Below are 17,744 nucleotides of genomic sequence, written 5' to 3'. Positions count from 1 at the left end.
AGACAGAGATCATAAGTAGGCAGAGAGGCAGGCAGAGAGAGAGGGGGAAGCAGGCTCCCCGCCGAGCAGAGAGCCCAATGTGGGGCTCAATCCCAGGACCCCGAGATCATGACCCAAGACCAAGGCAGAGGCTAAACCCACTGAGTTCCCCAGCGCCCCTCCTCGTCTGCTTTTAAACACCCTATGATGACCTCTGGCCAAGCCAAGCAATCAAGGATCATCTTATCTCAAGGCCAGCGGGCTGTCAACCTTAATTATATCTGCCAGGTACTGTAACTATATGTAAGTCCTGCGCGCGGAATCTTGGAGAGGACCATTTTTAAAATTCTGCCTCCCTCCAGGGGATGACTTACAATGTCTCAGAATCCTGTGGAATCAGGCCCACAACAGGATGAAGCTGCTGTTAGCGCCTCTCTTTCTGCTGAAGTAGTAGCAGTAGCTGTCTGTCAAGGTGAGGGACACAGACGACCCCCACCTCTACAGGTCCTGGGACAGAAGAGAGGGAGGCCCTGAAGTCAGGGAGAGTCCCTAGAGGCATGGACGCGGCCGAGCCATGTGAGCAAGTGCTACAAAAAGAGGGAACAGCACAGGCCACCCTCGAGGTAGGCAGAACCACAGACCTGAGGAATGAGGAGTGATAGGACTGGAGAGCGGCCACTGAGGTTGGATGGAGCAGACCCAGGGGGCAGGGCAGGCCATTCTGAGGGGCCCAGATTCTGAATAAGGACACTGAGGTCATTAGACTTGGGGTTTAACAAGGTTCCTCGGGGCATGGGCCACAGGATGGGCTGCCAGTGGGGACAGCGGTTCCCCTCCTGACCTTCAACGCGTCTACGGCACAGCTGCCCAAGGCGGGAGGCTGGTACTCGGATCTTGCCCTCATCCCGGAGGCTGAGTCGGCACCCCACCCCCATGCTGGATTCCACACCCGCTGCAGTAGGCACAGGGTCCACCGAGGTCTCCGGGAATCTTCCGACCGTTCTGTCCTCCTGACTGCCTGTAGCCCCCACGAGCAAAGTATAAAGCGAGGCCAGCCCACCACTCCAGCCCCCGGCCTGGCTCACTGTGTCCTGGATAGCCAGCCCCATCTCAAGGTCCTCGAAAACCAAGGCTGTTTCCTCCGCCCGCAGACTGTCTCTGAAAGCGACTGCTGGCGCCCCCAGTCCTGGCAGACGCAACACCCATCTCACCCCTGCCCACCCCTGCCCTCCTCCTCCGACGCGTGTCCCAAGTGCTGCGTGCCGAAGGGAACCGTCGTTCACCGCTCGCCCCGGGGCAGATGCGCCCGGTGTGTGTGGGACGGGGCAGGGGCACAGAGACCGGCCGCCTGCACCGTCCACCAGAAACCCAGGCTCGGGGGCGGACGATGGGAGCCGGAGCCTGGGGTGGTGTCTGCCCCTCGCTCCGCTGCTCTCCCAGCAGGACTGGAGTCCGGGGGACCTACGGCTGGTTCCACTCTTGCTACGGGCAGAAGGCCGTCCCCTGGGGTCGCAGTGCAGTCCAAGCCGGCCGAGACCTACCTGGGGCTCCCGACCGCCTTCCCGGCCTCCGCGGCCGCGCGCCAGTGCCAGCCCCGCGGGGAGCGCGCGGGAGCACGGCCCAGAGATTGACAGCGCAGGCCCCGCCTCATCCCCCGCGCCTCGGGCCACGCCGGAAGCGTGCTGCTGCTCTGACCTCCCTCGCTGCCCCGCCGCCCGAGCCTCGGCGACTTTAGTTCCCCCTCCGGCTAGAGCCGGAAGAGCGGCCTGGCCGCGGCGGCCGATCGCCATAGAAACACCGGAAACGTGCTCTGACCGAGCGCTCCCCGGCCCCACGGCGGCCGCAGAGTTGAGTTCCGTCGGCGTCGCACCCCGAAAGTGCGGCCTTGTCGGTGCTGAGCGGGAGAAAGCCAAGTCCCGCCGAGCGCCGCGGAGGAGCTCAAGGTGCGGAGTGGCGGGCATCCGCCGCCTCAGGGCCCGCGGGCGGGCCGGGGGAGGGGCGCCGGCGCTGGGCGTGGCGCGCACGCCGCGGCCGTGAGGGGGCGCTGCTGATGGGGGCCTGGCCCCGGCGATCGCGCCGAGGCGGGAAATCCAGGCTGGCCGGGGTCTGCCGCAGGCGCCGCCGGGGCGTGTGCGAGGGGGGCCTCCGCGTTAGGGCTGGGGCGCGGGCAGCCGAGCGGAGCATGGGGGAGGGTGCTCGGAGCGCGGCGCACGGCGAGGGCCGCGGCGCGGCAGCCGCCACGCGGCGCCACACCCGGGAGGGCGGGCCTTTGTTCTGCGGCGCAGAGAAGGCCCTGCTGCGCCGGGACTGAGCCGAGGCCGGGAGCCCGGCGGCGGAGGGCCGGAGGCGGCCGGCGGCGCGGGTGCGGGTGCGGGTCGGTGCGCAGGCCCCCGCCGCCCGCGCGCGGATCTGAAGGTCTCTGGACGGTGCGTGAATAGAGACGGGGAAGGGGCTGGGGCACAGGTAACGGCAACGTGCACATACCGGGCGCGTTTGAAGAAGCGCCAGGAATTTTGTCGTGGCCGTGGAGGGCGCGGAGTCCGGGAGGGTTCCTAGCTGTCGGGTCTGCTCAGGCTCCCTCTGCCTGTGGCGCGGGGAATAGGCTGGGAGGCGGGGAACCCAAGGGGAAGACTCCATCGGCCTGGGGAGTGCAGGTGTGCGAAGTGGTCCGTGATGGAGTGAGATGTGGAGCGTGCAAGGGGCGGGGGGCTGGCCCCCAAAGAGGAAAGGGGACCTGGGGGTGAGGGACCGGAGGGGGGTGAGTCCGAGACCCCGTTAGACCCGGAACGTTAAGAGAGGCTGCATTCCAGGGCTGTGGGACCCGGCCTGCGCCGGGCTGGTGGAGAGGGGGTGAGTGTCAGGGTGCGTCCTGTGTCCCAGCCGTTCTCTGATCGGGGAGCGCGGGGCTGGGTGCAAGATGAGCCAGGTATCCCATCTTTGTTTGATAGACGGAAGACTGAGCCCTAGTCAGCATGGGACCTGCTTGACCGTGAAGTAGCAGAGCTTCTCAGATTCCTGGGGTTTCCTGGGGGATGGTGTCCCTTCCCCATTCCAGTGTCTGACGGTGGGCAAATTAGGTAGAATTAGGAGGCCACAATTTTGACAAGAATCATCCTTATCTGGAGGCCGCTGCTGCACCACCTTTGCCCTCCCAACCACACACCCTGCACAGTCCACAGAAGCCCCCGCTCTATGCCACCCCACACCTGTGCCTGGCAAGCCATATCGAGAGTCCAAGAACCAGGCCGCAAAAGGTTCCTCCCTACCTGCTGTGGGGGTTGGCAGAGACCATGTATTCTTCTCTTATAGGGCTCTTGTCAGGCTGATGCCCAACTTACTCTCAATCCTCTGACTATGCACACCCTGAATTGCTTAGCCCAGGACGCAGGTCATGCCACCCCACCCGCGAGAAGACCTCTGTATACCCTAGTTAACATAACCCAATTCCAAGCCAACAGACGGGTCTCCACAGGGCCTTGGATGCTCCAAGGAGGGGGGATGTGGCAAAGGAAGATCAAAAAGCTGCTTGGGGAGGAGTCACAGCCGGCCAGGAAGGGGAGTGGGTAAGGTTTGGCAGCCAGTTCTGTGTAGGGGCCCCTGCAGTCTCCTCCACAGCTGTCCCATTGGAGGGGGACTTTGGGAAGGTTTATGGATTTGGAGTTAGGGGAAGGGTGGGTGGACCAATATAGGGGAATTTGAACTCTGGACCCTCCCCTGAGAAGTAAGCAAGACTGGGAGGGAGGCAGGTCTGGGGTATTCCCAGTCTTCCTGCAGGGGATGTGCTGGGTGCTTCCAAGGTAGAGCTGCGGAGGCCCTGGAGACTGGGGGGTGGGGTTAGGTGAGGCCGGTGTGGTGTCTGTGGGACAGAACTGTCGGGTCTATTTGGGAGGGCTGAGGTTCACAAAGCCTGGGGTTGTGGTGTGCCTGTGGGCCTTGCCCTGCAATAAGAGCTCGAGGGACAGGGAAGGAGGGGGTGTCCCCCCCTGACCTCCCTCCCCCTACCCCATCCCCTCATGCGGTGCAGATGGCGGCGGCAGAGGCAGTACACCATATACACCTGCAGAACTTCTCCCGCTCGCTGCTTGAGACACTCAACGGGCAGCGGCTGGGCGGTCACTTCTGTGACGTGACCGTGAGGATCCGCGAGGCTTCGCTGCGTGCACACCGCTGTGTATTGGCTGCTGGCTCGCCCTTCTTCCAGGACAAGCTGCTTCTCGGCCACTCCGAGATCCGCGTGCCACCGGTGGTGCCGGCGCAGACGGTGCGCCAGCTCGTCGAGTTCCTCTACAGCGGCTCGCTTGTGGTGGCACAGGGCGAAGCCCTGCAGGTGCTCACGGCCGCGTCGGTGCTGCGCATCCAGACGGTCATAGACGAATGCACGCAGATCATTGCCCGCGCCCGCGCCCCGGTCCCGGGCGCGCCGGCGCCCCTTCCCACACCCGTGCCCCCACCTCTTGCACCTGCGCAGCTTCGCCACCGTCTGCGCCACTTGCTTGCGGCGCGCCCTCCGGGCCACCCGGGCGCCGCGCATAGCCGCAAGCAGCGCCAGCCAGCGCGCCTGCAGCTGCCCGCGCCCGCTGCGCCAACCAAGGCCGAGGGGTCGGAGGACCCCGCCCTGCCGGCGGCCCCAGACGACGGTGGCGACTGCGACGAGGAGACCGACGATGAAACCGACGGCGAGGACGGTGAAGGCGGCGGCCCGGGAGAGGGCCAGGCGCCCCCTTCCTTCCCCGACTGCGCCGCCGGCTTCCTCACCGCCGCCCCTGACAGCGCGTGCGAGGAGCCGCCCGTACCCGCCGGCCTCTCGGACTACGCCGGCGCCGGAAGGGACTTCCTTAGGGGGGCCTCGGCGGCCGAGGACGTGTTCCCGGAGAGTTACGTGTCCGCTTGGCAAGATGAGGATGGCACCGCCGCGGAAGCCTGCCCCCCCGATACCCCGGCTCCGCCTGACTGCGTCCTGTCCGGATCCCGCGTCCCCAGCGTGAAGACCCCGGGCCCCCCAGTCTCGCTTTTCCCTTTTCATCTGGGCGCTCCCGGGCCGCCTGCGCAGCCTTCTCCCGCGCCCTCCGGGCCCGCTCCTGCACTCTCCTCCGCATTCTACCCCGCGCTCCAGCCAGATACGGCCCCAAGTGCGCCTCCAGGGGAGGCACCGGCCCCACCGCCCGCTGCTCCTGCTGCGGCCTCCTCGGCCACTCCTGCCCGAGCGCCAGGTGCTGCCGAGCCACCTGCCTATGAATGCAGTCACTGCCGCAAGACGTTCAGCTCACGGAAAAACTACACCAAGCACATGTTCATCCACTCCGGTGAGCCGGGATGGGTCTCTGAGCCGCTTGGTCATTAGAGATTCAAGCCTGAGAGAGGATTGGGCACTGGGCAAGTGGGGTGGAGGCACTCATGCGGTTCTGATGCTCTTTCGTGACCCCAGGGGAGCCTGGAAATTGAGCCCCAAGTGTGACATGTAGGGGGGAGGGGAAGCCCCTCCACTGGAGAAGCAGGAGCTCCTGCAAGTCCCCTACCTCGACTTATTGGTGCAGGAGGAATCCTAAGGCTGGGTAAAGGAGCAGGAACTTGCCCAGAGCTTTTGGAAAGCTGGCAGTGAAGCCTTTACTCACCGTGATCTGGGCTGATCTGGAGGAACAGAGCCTTGGCAGGGATAAATAGCCAGGATGGGAAGCAGTGCTGCAGGGAGCCTCCTGGGTCTTCTGGCTGTCCCTGGGTTCATTGACAGACTGGATGGAGGGAGGATGAGTTCGCTGGCCTAGGGAAAGCATGCAGAGTAGGCAGAGAGGTGCCCTGATCAAGGCTGGGGGTGGCAGATGGGGCTGCATTGTGGGGACCCTGCAGCTGCAGAGGGAGGAAAGGGAAGCTCCTTGAAGACGATGGGGGCGGTCCCCTAAAACCTTAGCTCATCTGGGAGGTGCTCTGCAGTGGCTGAGGGAGAGACGGAGTGTGCTAGGGTGAGCAAGTGGAGACTGTGGCACTAGAGGCTGAGGTGGTGGCTGGCAAGGCCTGGGTGTGTTGCAGGGTGTGTGTGGTGGGGGGGGGATTCCCTAGGGGCTCAGGTGGAGGACAGGGCTATGGAGTGTCAAAGACTGCCTGCAGGGCTGAACTGGATGTTCGGAAAAGCAAAGATTTGGCTGGGAGTCCTGTGGGAGTGGAGTGGGGAGTTCTGCAGGGCCGGGAATTCGGGATTTCACTGTGAATGGATGGGAGGGCATCAGTGTTCTGAGGTGAGGAGTGACTGAGATGTGGTTTACACCATCATCCCCACCTGGCTGTCTTGAGATGAAGGGGAGAGGATACAGGCATAGGTGTTCAGCCTGTGGAGAGCTGCCAGGGGCCCCAAGGTAGTGCCAGCCAAGATTTGGAGCTTTGTGTCGCCTTAGCCAGGTGCCAGGCCTGGTTGGTCTGGGGGAACCCCCTGCCCAGGCACTGCCCTGCAGTCCCCCTGCCACTGAGATGGGTTTTTTATTAATACCTGATGATTTAAGAGCCAACACCGTCTGCACCACCCCAGGAACATTATAGCTGCCAGCAGACAAAGGTTCTGGGCAACAGGGGCTTCCAGTAGGAGGGGTATAGGTATGCCTGCGTCTCTCCCAGTGTAAGCCTACCGGGCCTTGCAAGACTGTCCTCAGAATGGTGGCCAGCAAGCAGAGTACAGAATGCTCCATGGGCATAGCAGGAGTGGGGGGAGGGGAAGTCCCTAGAGGTGGGGGACTAGTGATCAGTCACGAGGGGCAGCGTTATCCCAGTTAACCAGCAGGAGTCCCTGTTCGGAGGGTACCTGTTAGAGTTGGGGGCCCCTGACAGTGGTATCCCGGTATGACGGTAAGGGTCTGGGAAGGGGGTGTCCCCGCTGAGTGGGGAGACATACTAGGTCATGTTGGGGTTGGGTCCCTGGTGAGCAGGAAGGCCCTCTGGTGAGGGGGGTGAGGGGTGGTCCCGGGAGGGAGTGTCCCTAACGGGAGAGGGGGATTCTGGGAAGAGAGGGGAGAGCCCCTTCCCAGCTGACATACGTGCACCGCATGCCCTGTCGCCCACAGGGGAGAAGCCCCACCAGTGCGCCGTGTGCTGGCGATCTTTCTCGCTGCGCGACTACCTGCTGAAGCACATGGTCACGCACACAGGCGTGCGCGCCTTCCAGTGCGCGGTCTGCGCCAAGCGCTTCACGCAGAAGAGCTCGCTCAACGTGCACATGCGCACGCACCGGCCGGAGCGCGCGCCCTGCCCCGCCTGCGGCAAGGTCTTCTCCCACCGCGCGCTGCTCGAGCGCCACCTGGCCGCGCATCCGGCGCCCTGATCCGGTTCCGCCCCCCGGCGCGGGATTGACCACGCCCCGCGCGGTAGGCCGCCCTTCGCCGGCATGGGGACCTCCGGTGGAACTAGGCCACGGCCGCTGCGGGACGGGTTCATACCTGCCTAGACGCCTGGACCACGCTCCCACCGTCAAACCGCACTTTCCCCAGAACGCAGGCCTTCCCTCTCCTTCCACCCTTCTCCCCAGACCTGACGGGGGTCCAGCCTGCCTTACACCTCTCCTCCCTCCTCCTTAGACCCTTCTGATGGCGGCGGGCTGGGGTTGGTCAGGGACCGGCCATCCCTGAGAACTGAATCACCTCTGAATCACCTAAACTCGGACTGGCTGTTCAGACCCTTGGGCCAGGCCCAAGGTTTGTGGCTTGATTGGGGTGGATTCTGGAGCTTCTCCTCTGCCCCCGTGTCAAGCTGGGCATGATCCTGAACTACCCCCCCTCAGTCTGGCGTCTAGGGGGCTCAGGTGGACCCATCGTGGACTGGGACAGGGCCTCAGGACCCCCGCTCTCTAATAAAGTACTGTGGGCCATGGGTTCCAAATTCGGAAGCTGTGAACTCCCAGACCCGTGCATTTCTCACCATCACAGACTGGTTGTGGGCGTCGGGGCTCAGTGCCCCCGTCCCTGGGCAGCTAACCCTAATCTCCCAGGCTCCCTGGGCGGAGACAGGACGGTCCGCTTGGCCACTCATGCTTCTGTTCTCCAGGTGGGAATGGGATGCTTTTATGACTGGCACTTGGCTCTTCTAGAGCCAGCCCTGAGGTACGCCTGGAAGGGGGAAGCCATATGTGGAAAAGACGCAGATTTTGAGGCCTTTCCCACCAGAACTTCAAAGCCCTTTGGACTTTAGGCTCCCCTCCCCCATTCTCATGGGCACAATGGTTGAGCACCTTCCTTTGCAGGGGGCGGGGGGTGGGGGCACATCCAGGGAGTCTTTGAGGCCAGGCAGCCAGGTGGGCATCTGAGCCCCAGGATGCCTACCCCGACCGGTAGGTTCTGAAGCGCAGGGGGAGGGGGGCTGAAGGGGAGCAGCAGCCAGGACCCTTGGACTGCTAACCTGGTGACCAAAGATACTGATCCCTAGTAGAGAACCAGTGTCACAAGACCCTGTATCACATCGGCTGTCAGCCCAGAAAGTAGCTCCAGAACATGGGGGCGCCTGACCCTGGGCATCCTGTCTTAAGAATGTGGAGCAGGTGGAGAGGGGTTTGAACTGAAGACGTGCAGGCTCCCAGTTCAATGACAGCACCTCTCTGAGCTCCCCCTCTGTGATTGCCTCCCAAGAGATGAAGGGCCAAGGGCTTCTGGTCCAACCATTCATAGACTGCCCTGCCCACGTTTGCTGGGGGGGTGAGTTTAGCCTCCTGAACCCCAAGGATAGTCCCCATGGATGCCTGGGGGTGGGGATATAAGAACTGGGTTTGAATTTAGGCACTGAATTTGAGTGCCAGTCACATACCTGGCTAGAGGCAGGCACAGTGAAAAAGTCTGGTTTAAAAAAAAAAAAAAGGCTGGTGGGTGGAGTCCTGAGGCCAGAAGCATTGCTGTCAACACCCCTGGGGTCGGGGGTGGGACTAAGGGGTCAGAGATCTAGGCCAGGCAGCCCCTGGCAAAGTTTCTAGGATTCTGTGGACACTTCTCGGAGGAGGGAGTAGGTGCAATGAGCATCTGGCTGCGACTCACCTTTTCACTGTTGCTGCCGCAAGCCCTGGGGCAGCCCTCATGGCCTGCTGCGGTGGCGCTGGCCCTGCGCTGGCTCCTGGGAGACTGGATCTGCTGTGTGCTGCTTGGCCTGGCCACGCTGGCACAGCCCTGGCTCTACACTTGGATGCCCCACTGGCTGAGTCTGGCAGCCGCAGTGCTCACGCTGGCTCTGCTGCCTCCACGGCCGCCCCCAGGGCTGCGCTGGCTGCCTGCGGATATGGCCTATATCGTCGGGATCCTCCACCTGGGCCTGGTGGTCAGATGGCGCATGAGACGCCACCCGCCTGACACCTTTGTGGATACCTTCGAGCGACGAGCACGAGCACAGCCGGGCCACACACCCTTGGTGTGGAAGGGGCCAGGGGGCCGCTCAGTCACCTTCAGGGAGCTGGACGAGAGGGCATGCCAGGCAGTGTGGGCCCTGAAGGCTGAGCTGGGCAGCCTCACAGACTTGCTTGGTGGGGAGTCGGCTGCCCTCCTGGTGCTGGAGTCCCAGACCATTCCGGCCTTGGGTTTGTGGCTGGGGCTGGCCAAGCTGGGCTGCCCGGTAGCTTGGATCAATCCGCATGGCCGGGGAGCACCCCTGCTGCACTCCGTGCTGAGCTCTGGGGCTCGGCTGCTGGTGGTGGACCCAGGTGAGGACCCCAGAGGCTAGCAGAGGACATACATGGAGGACTGCTGTTCAGAAGGTCCTGATGAGGGAGCTGGGCAAGGAGCTCCTTGCTTCCTACCTACCCTCACAGGCAATTAGAGTCAAAACTTAATTGCTAGAAAGTAATTTTGGGGTTACCAGAGGTTATTTTTTTAAAGATTATTTATTTATTTATTTATTTATTTATTTATTTATTTATTTATTTATTTTAGGGGTGCCTCTGTGGCTCAGTTGGTTAAGCCTCTGCCTTCGGCTCAGGTCATGATCCCAGAGTCCTGGGATTGAGCCCCGCATTGGGCTCTCTGCTCAGTGGAGAGCCTGCTTCGCCCTCTGCCCCTCCCCCTGCTTGTGCTCTCTGTCAAATAAATCTTTTTTAAAAAAGATTTATTTTAGAAAGAGTGAACGGGGGAGGGGCAGAGGAAGAGGGAGAGAGAATCCTTGAGCTGACTCCCCGCTGAGCGCAGAGCCCCATGCAGTGCTCTCAGGTTCCAATCCAAGGACATTTGAGACCATGACCTGAGCTGAAACCAAGAGCTGGCTCAGCATAACCGCCTGAGACCCCCAGGCACCATGTTTCAATCCTTTTTGCCAAAAAATACTAATTATGGGGCTCTTTACAGAAGAATGTGTAAGTTTTTCTCTGCCAGCTGCTTCCCGTTTTGCTCGCAGTAGGCTCTTCTACCCTATACTTGGGTCTCAGGTCTCCCCTCCTGACCTCATCTATGGGCTTTTACCCAATTTCTCTTCTGACCCATCCCTGCAGAACTCCGGGAGAACCTGGAAGAGGTCCTTCCCAAGCTGCAGGCAGAGAAGATCCGATGCTTCTACCTCAGCCAGTCCTCCCCAACACCAGGAGTGGGGGCCCTGGGGGCTGCTCTCGATGTTGCACCCACCGACCCGGTGCCCACTGACCTACGTGCTTGGATCACACCACAAAGTCCTGCCCTGTTTATCTACACCTCTGGGACCACTGGTGAGGGTGCCCAGCAACCCTAGCCCTGACCTCTGAACCCTAACACTGCCCTAACCCCAAGCTTGACATGTGCCTCAAACTTGACCTCTGAAACCCATCCTACCCTTTGATTGTGACACCTGGCCTGAACTCTGACCCCCAATGTGTTTTGACTGGTCAGTGCCAGAATCCTGCCTCTGCCCCGTAAACAGCCACTGAAACCCTAACCGAGCTTTGGAATTTACCCTCTGAGCCCCAAATCCAATTTTTCTCCCCTGAGCCCACCCACAAATTCCCATACTTGACCACTCTCTAAGAGCCTCAAGCCCCTCACTGCAGACCTGACCACGGTGACCCACTTCTACCGGCCGTCCTCTCACCACCCACCCTTCCCACTCCATTCCCCAGGGCTCCCAAAGCCGGCCATTGTCACGCATGCGCGACTGCTGCAGATGTGCAAAATGCTGTCCCTGGCTGGGATCACAGCTGATGACGTGGTCTACACAGTCTTGCCTCTGTACCACGTGATGGGGTTTATCCTTGGGGTCCTCGGCTGCCTGGAGCTCGGTAAGCCCTTTTCTGAAGACCCCTCCAATCCATGGGACCTCCAGACTCAATGTCAGGGTGGTACTTTCAGGGTAACAAGGCCCCACACGTTACCCAGCACCGAAGTTTTTACCCTTGACAAGGGACACACAGCAGCAGGCCCCAAGGCTACTTGGGCAGAGACTTGGTCACTTAGACAGTCCCTAATGGTTTTGCTGTTGTCAGAAGGAGACAGGCTGATAGGAGTGTTGAGATCATCAGTGATGGTTAGGTGTGCACCAAGCATTCCACTGGGCTTTCTTCCTGGACACCTGACAAGCAATTCTGACTGGGAACTCTCCAGTATTTTCTTTTTGAGTTTTTATAAAAAAAAGTTTTGAAACACGTACAAATTTCTAAATATTTCTACGTGAATCCTCATGTGCCCACCACCCAGCTTCAGCCACCACCAGCACTTTGCTTTCAAACATACACAGTAAAAGTAGAGAAAAGAGTTTGATGTCTCACATATCCTCACCAACCCTTGACAACTGTTAACATGTTGCCAGTCTTTCTTCATGTTTTCCTCTATTTCTCAATTATTTTAGAACAAATCGTAGACACTGTATCTTTTTGTTTGTAAGTTTCAGTATGTATCTCTAACATATAAGGACTTAAGAACTGTCACCGTAGTGACATCACACCTGACAAGATTAACAGTAACTCTAGTATCATCTGATGCACAGGGCACGTTCAGATTCCCCCAATGACACGTCTGTTTTACAGCTGAAGTCCCCTCACTGCACCTGCTTGTTTGTTCTCTGCTCCTCTTTCTCCTGTATCTCTGGTCAAACTGGAAACTTCCTCTAGAGATGTTAGATTGAAGTCAGTTATTGATGGCAAGAACCTTGGTGGAATCCCGTGTACTTCCTAATACATTACACCGAAGGCAGCTCGTAACTGTTACCCTACCTTAGAGAGGCTGAGATGAACTGGGGAGCTGTTACGGGTGTATCTGTGTATGTATGTATGTATAGCTGACACAGTTACATTAGCTTCATTCAGGTGCACTATGTAGCAATTAGAGAAATCTATACTGGTGGGGGGGCTTTAATTGGAAGACTCCCTATCAACCTTCCCCCGGTGGTTTTTCCAGCTCTTGAAGACCTTTCCTGAATCAGGCATTTCATTACAGGTTGCAAAGTTGTCACTTTCAAGACCAGCATCCATTTTCACACAGAAGGCACTATATTTTACTTTCCTGCCAAAAATACAGCCTCAAAGAAGGCACACACTTGCTACCTCCCCAGGCACACGAGCAGTTGTCCCTTTGGGTGCCAGGATGATAACATTCAGCTCGCAGGGTTTTGTTCAGGATTAGGGTTGAGGTAGGGAGAGTGCCTTCCACAAAGCCAGCTGCAAAGAAGGTGAGCAGCTAAGAAAGGATCACCTTCCTGGAGTGATAAGTAGTGGCCTGTAAAATTTATTAATCCATGTGTCCATCCTCCGAAACATCCTTCCACCATCTACTAACGCATCCATCTAACGTACCTCCTCACCCAACACCCATCCATCTGTGCCACTACCTATCCATCTGCCCACCCATCCCCCCACCTGTCTGCCCAGCTAGACATTCATAAAACATTTATCATAATCAATGATTAACATTCATAGCCCTTATTTTGCAGTGCTCACTTTGTATCAAGTATTGAGCTTAGTATGCATCCTGAAGACAGAATTCAAAGCCATGCCCACCTACGCTCTTCTCATGTGGGCAGTCCTTGCTGGGTCAGGGACACACAGTTGAGCTCCAAATCCTGTGCTTCAGAGGGCCACAGTTAGCTTATCACAGTGGCATGGAAGCATGATGTAAAACCCTTTCCTCTCCCCACTCAGGAGCAACCTGTGTCCTGGCCCCCAAGTTCTCTGCTTCCCGCTTCTGGGACGACTGTCGCCAGCACAGTGTGACTGTGATCCTGTATGTGGGCGAGGTCCTGCGGTACCTGTGTAACACTCCACAGGTGAGGGGCTGAGATTAGGGCTCCATGGCGAACACCTCAGGTGTGATCCTAGACGTCATCTCAAGTAAAGGTTTCAGAGAGATTCAGGTACAGGACTCAAGCAAGATCCCTTAGGTAAAACACCTCAGGCAACAGCCACAGATAATGCAGCCCACACCATCATAGCTCCTGTGATGGTCAGCAGTGCTGCTTTGGGCAGGTGACTTCACCTCTCTCAGTCTCAGTGTCCTCATTTGGAAATCGAGGATAGTAACTCAAAGGGGGTATTTGTGAGAATAAAACACATATAAAGTGCCTAGAACAAAAGGTGGCTCGGGGTAAACTCACTAGATGTAAACTTACACAGCAATAAGATATGGATCGCAGGTAAAATGCTTCAGGTAACTAACTACCTCCAGGTAAGGCCCCCAGGTGTCTCCCTTCAAGTCACTCCCCGGTTTACCTCCAGGTAAGGGCTCCTAAGTAACCCCCCCAGGTAACCTCCCTCCAGGTAAAAGTTCCAGGTACTATCCCTATATAAGATCCCAGATATTTCCCCTAGGTAAGCCCTGGATAAGGCCTCCAGTCACCCCTAGGTAAGCCTTTTAGGTAACTGCCCCCCCAGGGAACCTCTGCAGGTAACCCTCCGAGTACAGACTCCACGTAACTACTCTCAAGTAAGAATCTTTGGTAGACTACTAGGTATAGATGCCCCCGCCCCCATCATCTCCCAGGTAAGTCCTCAGGTAAGGACCAAGAGATAGCCTTCATAGGTAAGGGTCCTAGGGCACATTCCTCCTCACCCTTCTTGGGATGTCCCTACAGCGACCAGAGGACCGGACACATACAGTCCGCTTGGCAATGGGCAATGGACTCCGGGCAGATGTGTGGAAGTCCTTCCAGCAGCGCTTTGGCCCTATTCGGATCTTGGAAAGCTATGGCTCCACGGAAGGCAACATTGGCTTCGTCAACTACCCAGGGCGCTGTGGGGCCCTGGGCAAGATGAGCTGCTTGCTTCGAGTGAGTGGGTTGGGTGGGACAGTGGCCCTGATGGAGGCTGAGCCCACAGGACCTCTACTGACACTTCCCCACCCCCCCACTCAGATGCTGTCCCCCTTTGAGCTTGTACAGTTCGACACAGAGGCCGAAGAGCCTGTCAGGGACAATCGGGGATTCTGTGTCCCTGTAAGGCCAGGTACGTTCCCTGGTTGTGGGAAGGGCGGGGGCCATCTGCTCCTTGGCTGGAACAAGCTTTGAGGTCAGTGTCCAGTGGTGGTGTCTGCTGCCCTCACCTGTGTGACCACTGCTTGGGGCCCTCTGCCTCTCAGCTACTCAGCTCTGCCTGGCTCCTCTGCCTCAGTCCCTTGCTCTGCTGGGTCTCTGGGGGTTCATCTGTGGAAGTCATGTCCTCCCAGACATCAGTCTCTGGTCCAGTACCTTCTCCTAGGGTCTTCTCTCCTGGTGCCATACGTGGTCTTGGCCCTATCTTTCTTCCTACCGCCGTCTGTCTCTGTCCCTTGTCCTTCCCTTGGTATCCTATTTCTAGTGAGCTCCCCAATGTCTCCTGTCTCCCCCCCAACTTTCTCTCCAGGTCTCCCTCTGTCTCCTCTCTGGCAGGCTCTCGGGGATGAAGAGTCTACCACGGCTGGGAACCTCCGGCCGGGGTCTGGTGGGCTGTGCGGTTCCTGGCCAGGGTTAAGGCCCTGATTCCAACTCCTACCCCCAGGGGAAGCAGGGCTTCTGCTGACCCAGGTCTCGGGCCACCAACCTTTCGTGGGCTACCGCGGGGCGCGAGAGCTGTCGGAACGCAAGCTGGTGCGGGATGTGCGGCGCAGGGGCGACGTCTACTTCAACACCGGCGACGTGCTGGCCATGGACGGAGAAGGCTTCCTTTACTTTCGCGACCGCCTGGGAGACACCTTCCGGTCGGGGTCCCGGGCGGGACTGCGAGGGCGGGTGGCCAGGACTTCCGGGTCCTTCGGCGGAGCCAGGCTGAGAGGGCGGGACTTCCGGGCCCGAGGGGCGTGGATCCCGACCACCCCCCGCCCTCGGGGGCGTGGCTCACTGATCCCGAGGGACGCGGAGCCGGGCAGAAGCAGCTCCCAGATGCCGCAGGAGGAGGAGCTTGGTGGGCAAGAGGGCGCCTCGGCTTTGCCAGGGCTGCTGTCTCTAGCACTGGTCCAACCCCACAGATGGAAAGGGGAGAACGTGTCCACGCGGGAGGTGGAGAGCGTTCTGTTGCTCGTGGACTTCCTGCAGGAGGTGAACGTCTACGGCGTGTCGGTGCCAGGTGCGGAGGGCTTGCCTCCTTTTAAACCGCCAAAAACCGCCAACAGCTTTGTGGGCGGAGGGGTGTTATCCAGACTTCACGGGGCGGGGAGCTGCTGGAGCAGAGCCAGTGAGCAGAGAAGGGCCAAGTGAGAGGGTCAGCCATGGGCGCTATGAGGTGGGTGACGCTGGAATGACTGGTATGTTCCCCAGGTTGTGAGGGCAAGGTGGGCATGGCTGCAGTGCGGCTGGTCCCCGGCCAGACCTTCGATGGTGAGAGGATGTACCAGCATGTCCACACTTGGCTCCCTGCCTATGCTGCACCCCATTTCATCCGTATCCAGGTGAGCTCTGGGTGGCAGAAGCAGCTGGAAGTGAAGTCTTGGCCAGGGGCTCACAGTCGGGTTATGCTTACTGCCCCTGCAGGACACCCTGGCGATCACAAGCACATTCAAACTGGTGAAAACCCGTTTGGCACGCGAGGGCTTCAATGTAGGCATCATTGCTGACCCCTTGTTCGTGTTGGACAACCAGGCCAAGGCCTTCCGGCCCCTGACGCCAGACATGTACCACGCTGTGTGCAATGGAACCTGGAGACTCTGATCATTTAGCCAGTCCAGAAGACATCTGAAGTGGTAGCGCCCAGTGCTGACTACCACTCCCATTTGCAGGGTCACCTCCCCCCGCCCAAACCAGCTGAGGGTCGTCATGAATCCTAGCCTGGCCAGAGAGTGAGATGATGCTAGGCCCAGTAGCAGAGTGAGCATGAACTTGGATGTGTACACAGATGTCTACTACAGATGTAGGGGCCAAGGGCAGGCGGGCCACTTCGGCAAAAAGGTTGTGTTAAAAGCAATAAAAACCTAGGAGATTCAGGGGTGCCTGGGTGCAGAGGGTTAAAGCCTCTGTCTTCGTCTCAGGTCATGATCCTGGGGTCCTAGGATCGAGCCCCGCATCGGGCTCTCAGCAGCGAGCCTGCTTCCCCCTCTCTCTCTCTCTGCCTGCCTCTCTGCCTACTTGTGATCTCTGTCAAGTAAATAAATAAAATCTTGAAAAAAAACAATGAAAAAAAAAAAAAAACCCTAACAGATTCAGAAGCTCTTTATCTCCCCCACAGATAACTATGTTGTGACAGGGAGGAACCTAGCAAGGCCTCTTTGATCAAATTCCTGTGTTCTCTTGTTTCTGAATGGTCCAAAGACCACTTGTTTACCAAGTATTTACTCTTTCGTCTTCCTTTAAGTTGCATTCTTTCCTACTGAATTCTGGGACCTCGATACCTTTCTCAGTTCAGTATGACATGTATACCTCATTTTGCCTGTCTTTGGAATTTTATGGCTGTATGTATTCCACATACGTACCAATTTAATTTGATTTTCTCCTGTTAACATGTCTCATGTCCATCTGATTCTTAGTCAAGCCAGAAAGTCCTGGAACGACAGAAGAAATTCTTCCTCCCCAACAGTGGATGGAGATACAGGCAAGGACTTCAGGGCCTAGTGCACTCCAGAGATCTTACTTCAGGGTTCCCACCACCTACCATCACCCTGCCAAGGAACTTGGCAAGTCTCAGGGAAAACCTCTCTCTAGGCAACGCCACCAGTGTGGGAGGAGCCAGCAGCCTCAGAGTCATTCCAGGGTTGAGACATAAGGCTCACTCTAACTGTAGATCTTTTTGTGGCCTCTGATGGGCTGACTTCCAGGCTGACAGACGTGGTATGGTCTGGTGGTGTAAGAAGTGCTATCATGGTGATACGACAATGACCTCGGGCTAAGCCCAGAAGGATGAGCAACAAGTAACTGGGAAAAGAGTGTCCTTGGCAGAGTGCACCTGCAAAAGCCCTGACGCAAGTCCTGTGGGGAGGGGTGTGGAGCAGATCAAGCCCTCTGGAAGATGAAATCAATGTCCTAGGGGCCAAAAGAGCCCACTGGGCACTGTGTGTACTGTAAGCAGGATCATGTTTTTGCTGGTTTCAGAAAAGTGTAGTACACACTATCTCGGGGGCTTTAAACGTTAGTTGATCATTACCCAACTACATAGTCTGTGGGCCAAGGAAAAGTGAGTGCCAAAGCCTTGGGAAGTATAGTCCTCAATGTCTCAAGAACCAAAAATGCTTCCTTGGAAATTAGGATAAATACAGATATGAATTTCAGGGCACTGAACCCCTGGGAAGTGCAATCCACCCCATGTCAAGGGCTTTAGGTGCTGCCTAAATGTGGATGTGGGAGGAAGGGAGATCTGCAGGGTGTGTTTAGTGCTGGGGAAGGGGACAGGCATAGCTGACGACACTGCAGGGGGTGGGGACAGGATGGGTGTGGCCTTCACTGAGTGGGAAGCAGGATGGAGC

The 17,744-nt window shown here is 58.3% G+C and overlaps 2 protein-coding genes across 4 annotated transcripts; both read left to right on the top strand.

The window, feature by feature from the left end:
• Window positions 1–1,850: 1,850 nt before the first annotated feature.
• On the top strand, window positions 1,851–7,843 carry LOC111139867 (zinc finger and BTB domain containing 45). 3 transcript variants are annotated; one of them, XM_022492289.1, is made up of 3 exons: window positions 1,851–1,922; window positions 4,004–5,282; window positions 7,026–7,843. In XM_022492289.1, the coding sequence occupies exons 2-3, from the start codon at window positions 4,004–4,006 to the stop codon at window positions 7,280–7,282; spliced, it is 1,536 nt and encodes a 511-aa protein (XP_022347997.1). In that variant the 5' UTR covers window positions 1,851–1,922; the 3' UTR covers window positions 7,283–7,843. The 3 variants fall into 3 exon arrangements, with proteins under 3 accessions (XP_022347997.1, XP_022347996.1, XP_022347998.1); XM_022492288.1 differs by lacking the exon at window positions 1,851–1,922 and adding an exon at window positions 2,343–3,542; XM_022492290.1 differs by lacking the exon at window positions 1,851–1,922 and adding an exon at window positions 2,346–2,405.
• Window positions 7,844–8,955: 1,112 nt separating this feature from the next.
• On the top strand, window positions 8,956–16,304 carry LOC111139861 (solute carrier family 27 member 5). The gene is made up of 10 exons (XM_022492281.1): window positions 8,956–9,634; window positions 10,415–10,624; window positions 11,012–11,170; window positions 13,025–13,149; window positions 13,954–14,148; window positions 14,233–14,323; window positions 14,855–15,053; window positions 15,321–15,418; window positions 15,610–15,740; window positions 15,823–16,304. Exons 1-10 carry the CDS (start codon window positions 8,956–8,958, stop codon window positions 15,997–15,999), a joined length of 2,064 nt encoding a protein of 687 aa, XP_022347989.1. The 3' UTR covers window positions 16,000–16,304.
• Window positions 16,305–17,744: the final 1,440 nt, after the last annotated feature.

This window comes from Enhydra lutris, unplaced genomic scaffold (genome assembly GCF_002288905.1).
Source record: "Enhydra lutris kenyoni isolate GAN:26980312 unplaced genomic scaffold, ASM228890v2 scaffoldscaffold122, whole genome shotgun sequence".
Lineage (NCBI taxonomy): Eukaryota > Metazoa > Chordata > Mammalia > Carnivora > Mustelidae > Enhydra > Enhydra lutris.
This window is presented reverse-complemented; position numbering and strand designations above follow the sequence as displayed.

Coding starts and splice junctions, on each gene's coding strand:
- LOC111139867 (XM_022492289.1), top strand. CDS start 4,004: ATGGCGGCGGCAGAGGCAGTACACCATATACACCTGCAGAACTTCTCC. Junction 5,283..7,025: donor GCACATGTTCATCCACTCCG/GTGAGCCGGGAT, acceptor TGTCGCCCACAG/GGGAGAAGCCCCACCAGTGC.
- LOC111139861 (XM_022492281.1), top strand. CDS start 8,956: ATGAGCATCTGGCTGCGACTCACCTTTTCACTGTTGCTGCCGCAAGCC. Junction 14,149..14,232: donor AGATGAGCTGCTTGCTTCGA/GTGAGTGGGTTG, acceptor CCCCCCACTCAG/ATGCTGTCCCCCTTTGAGCT. Junction 15,054..15,320: donor CGCCTGGGAGACACCTTCCG/GTCGGGGTCCCG, acceptor CCAACCCCACAG/ATGGAAAGGGGAGAACGTGT.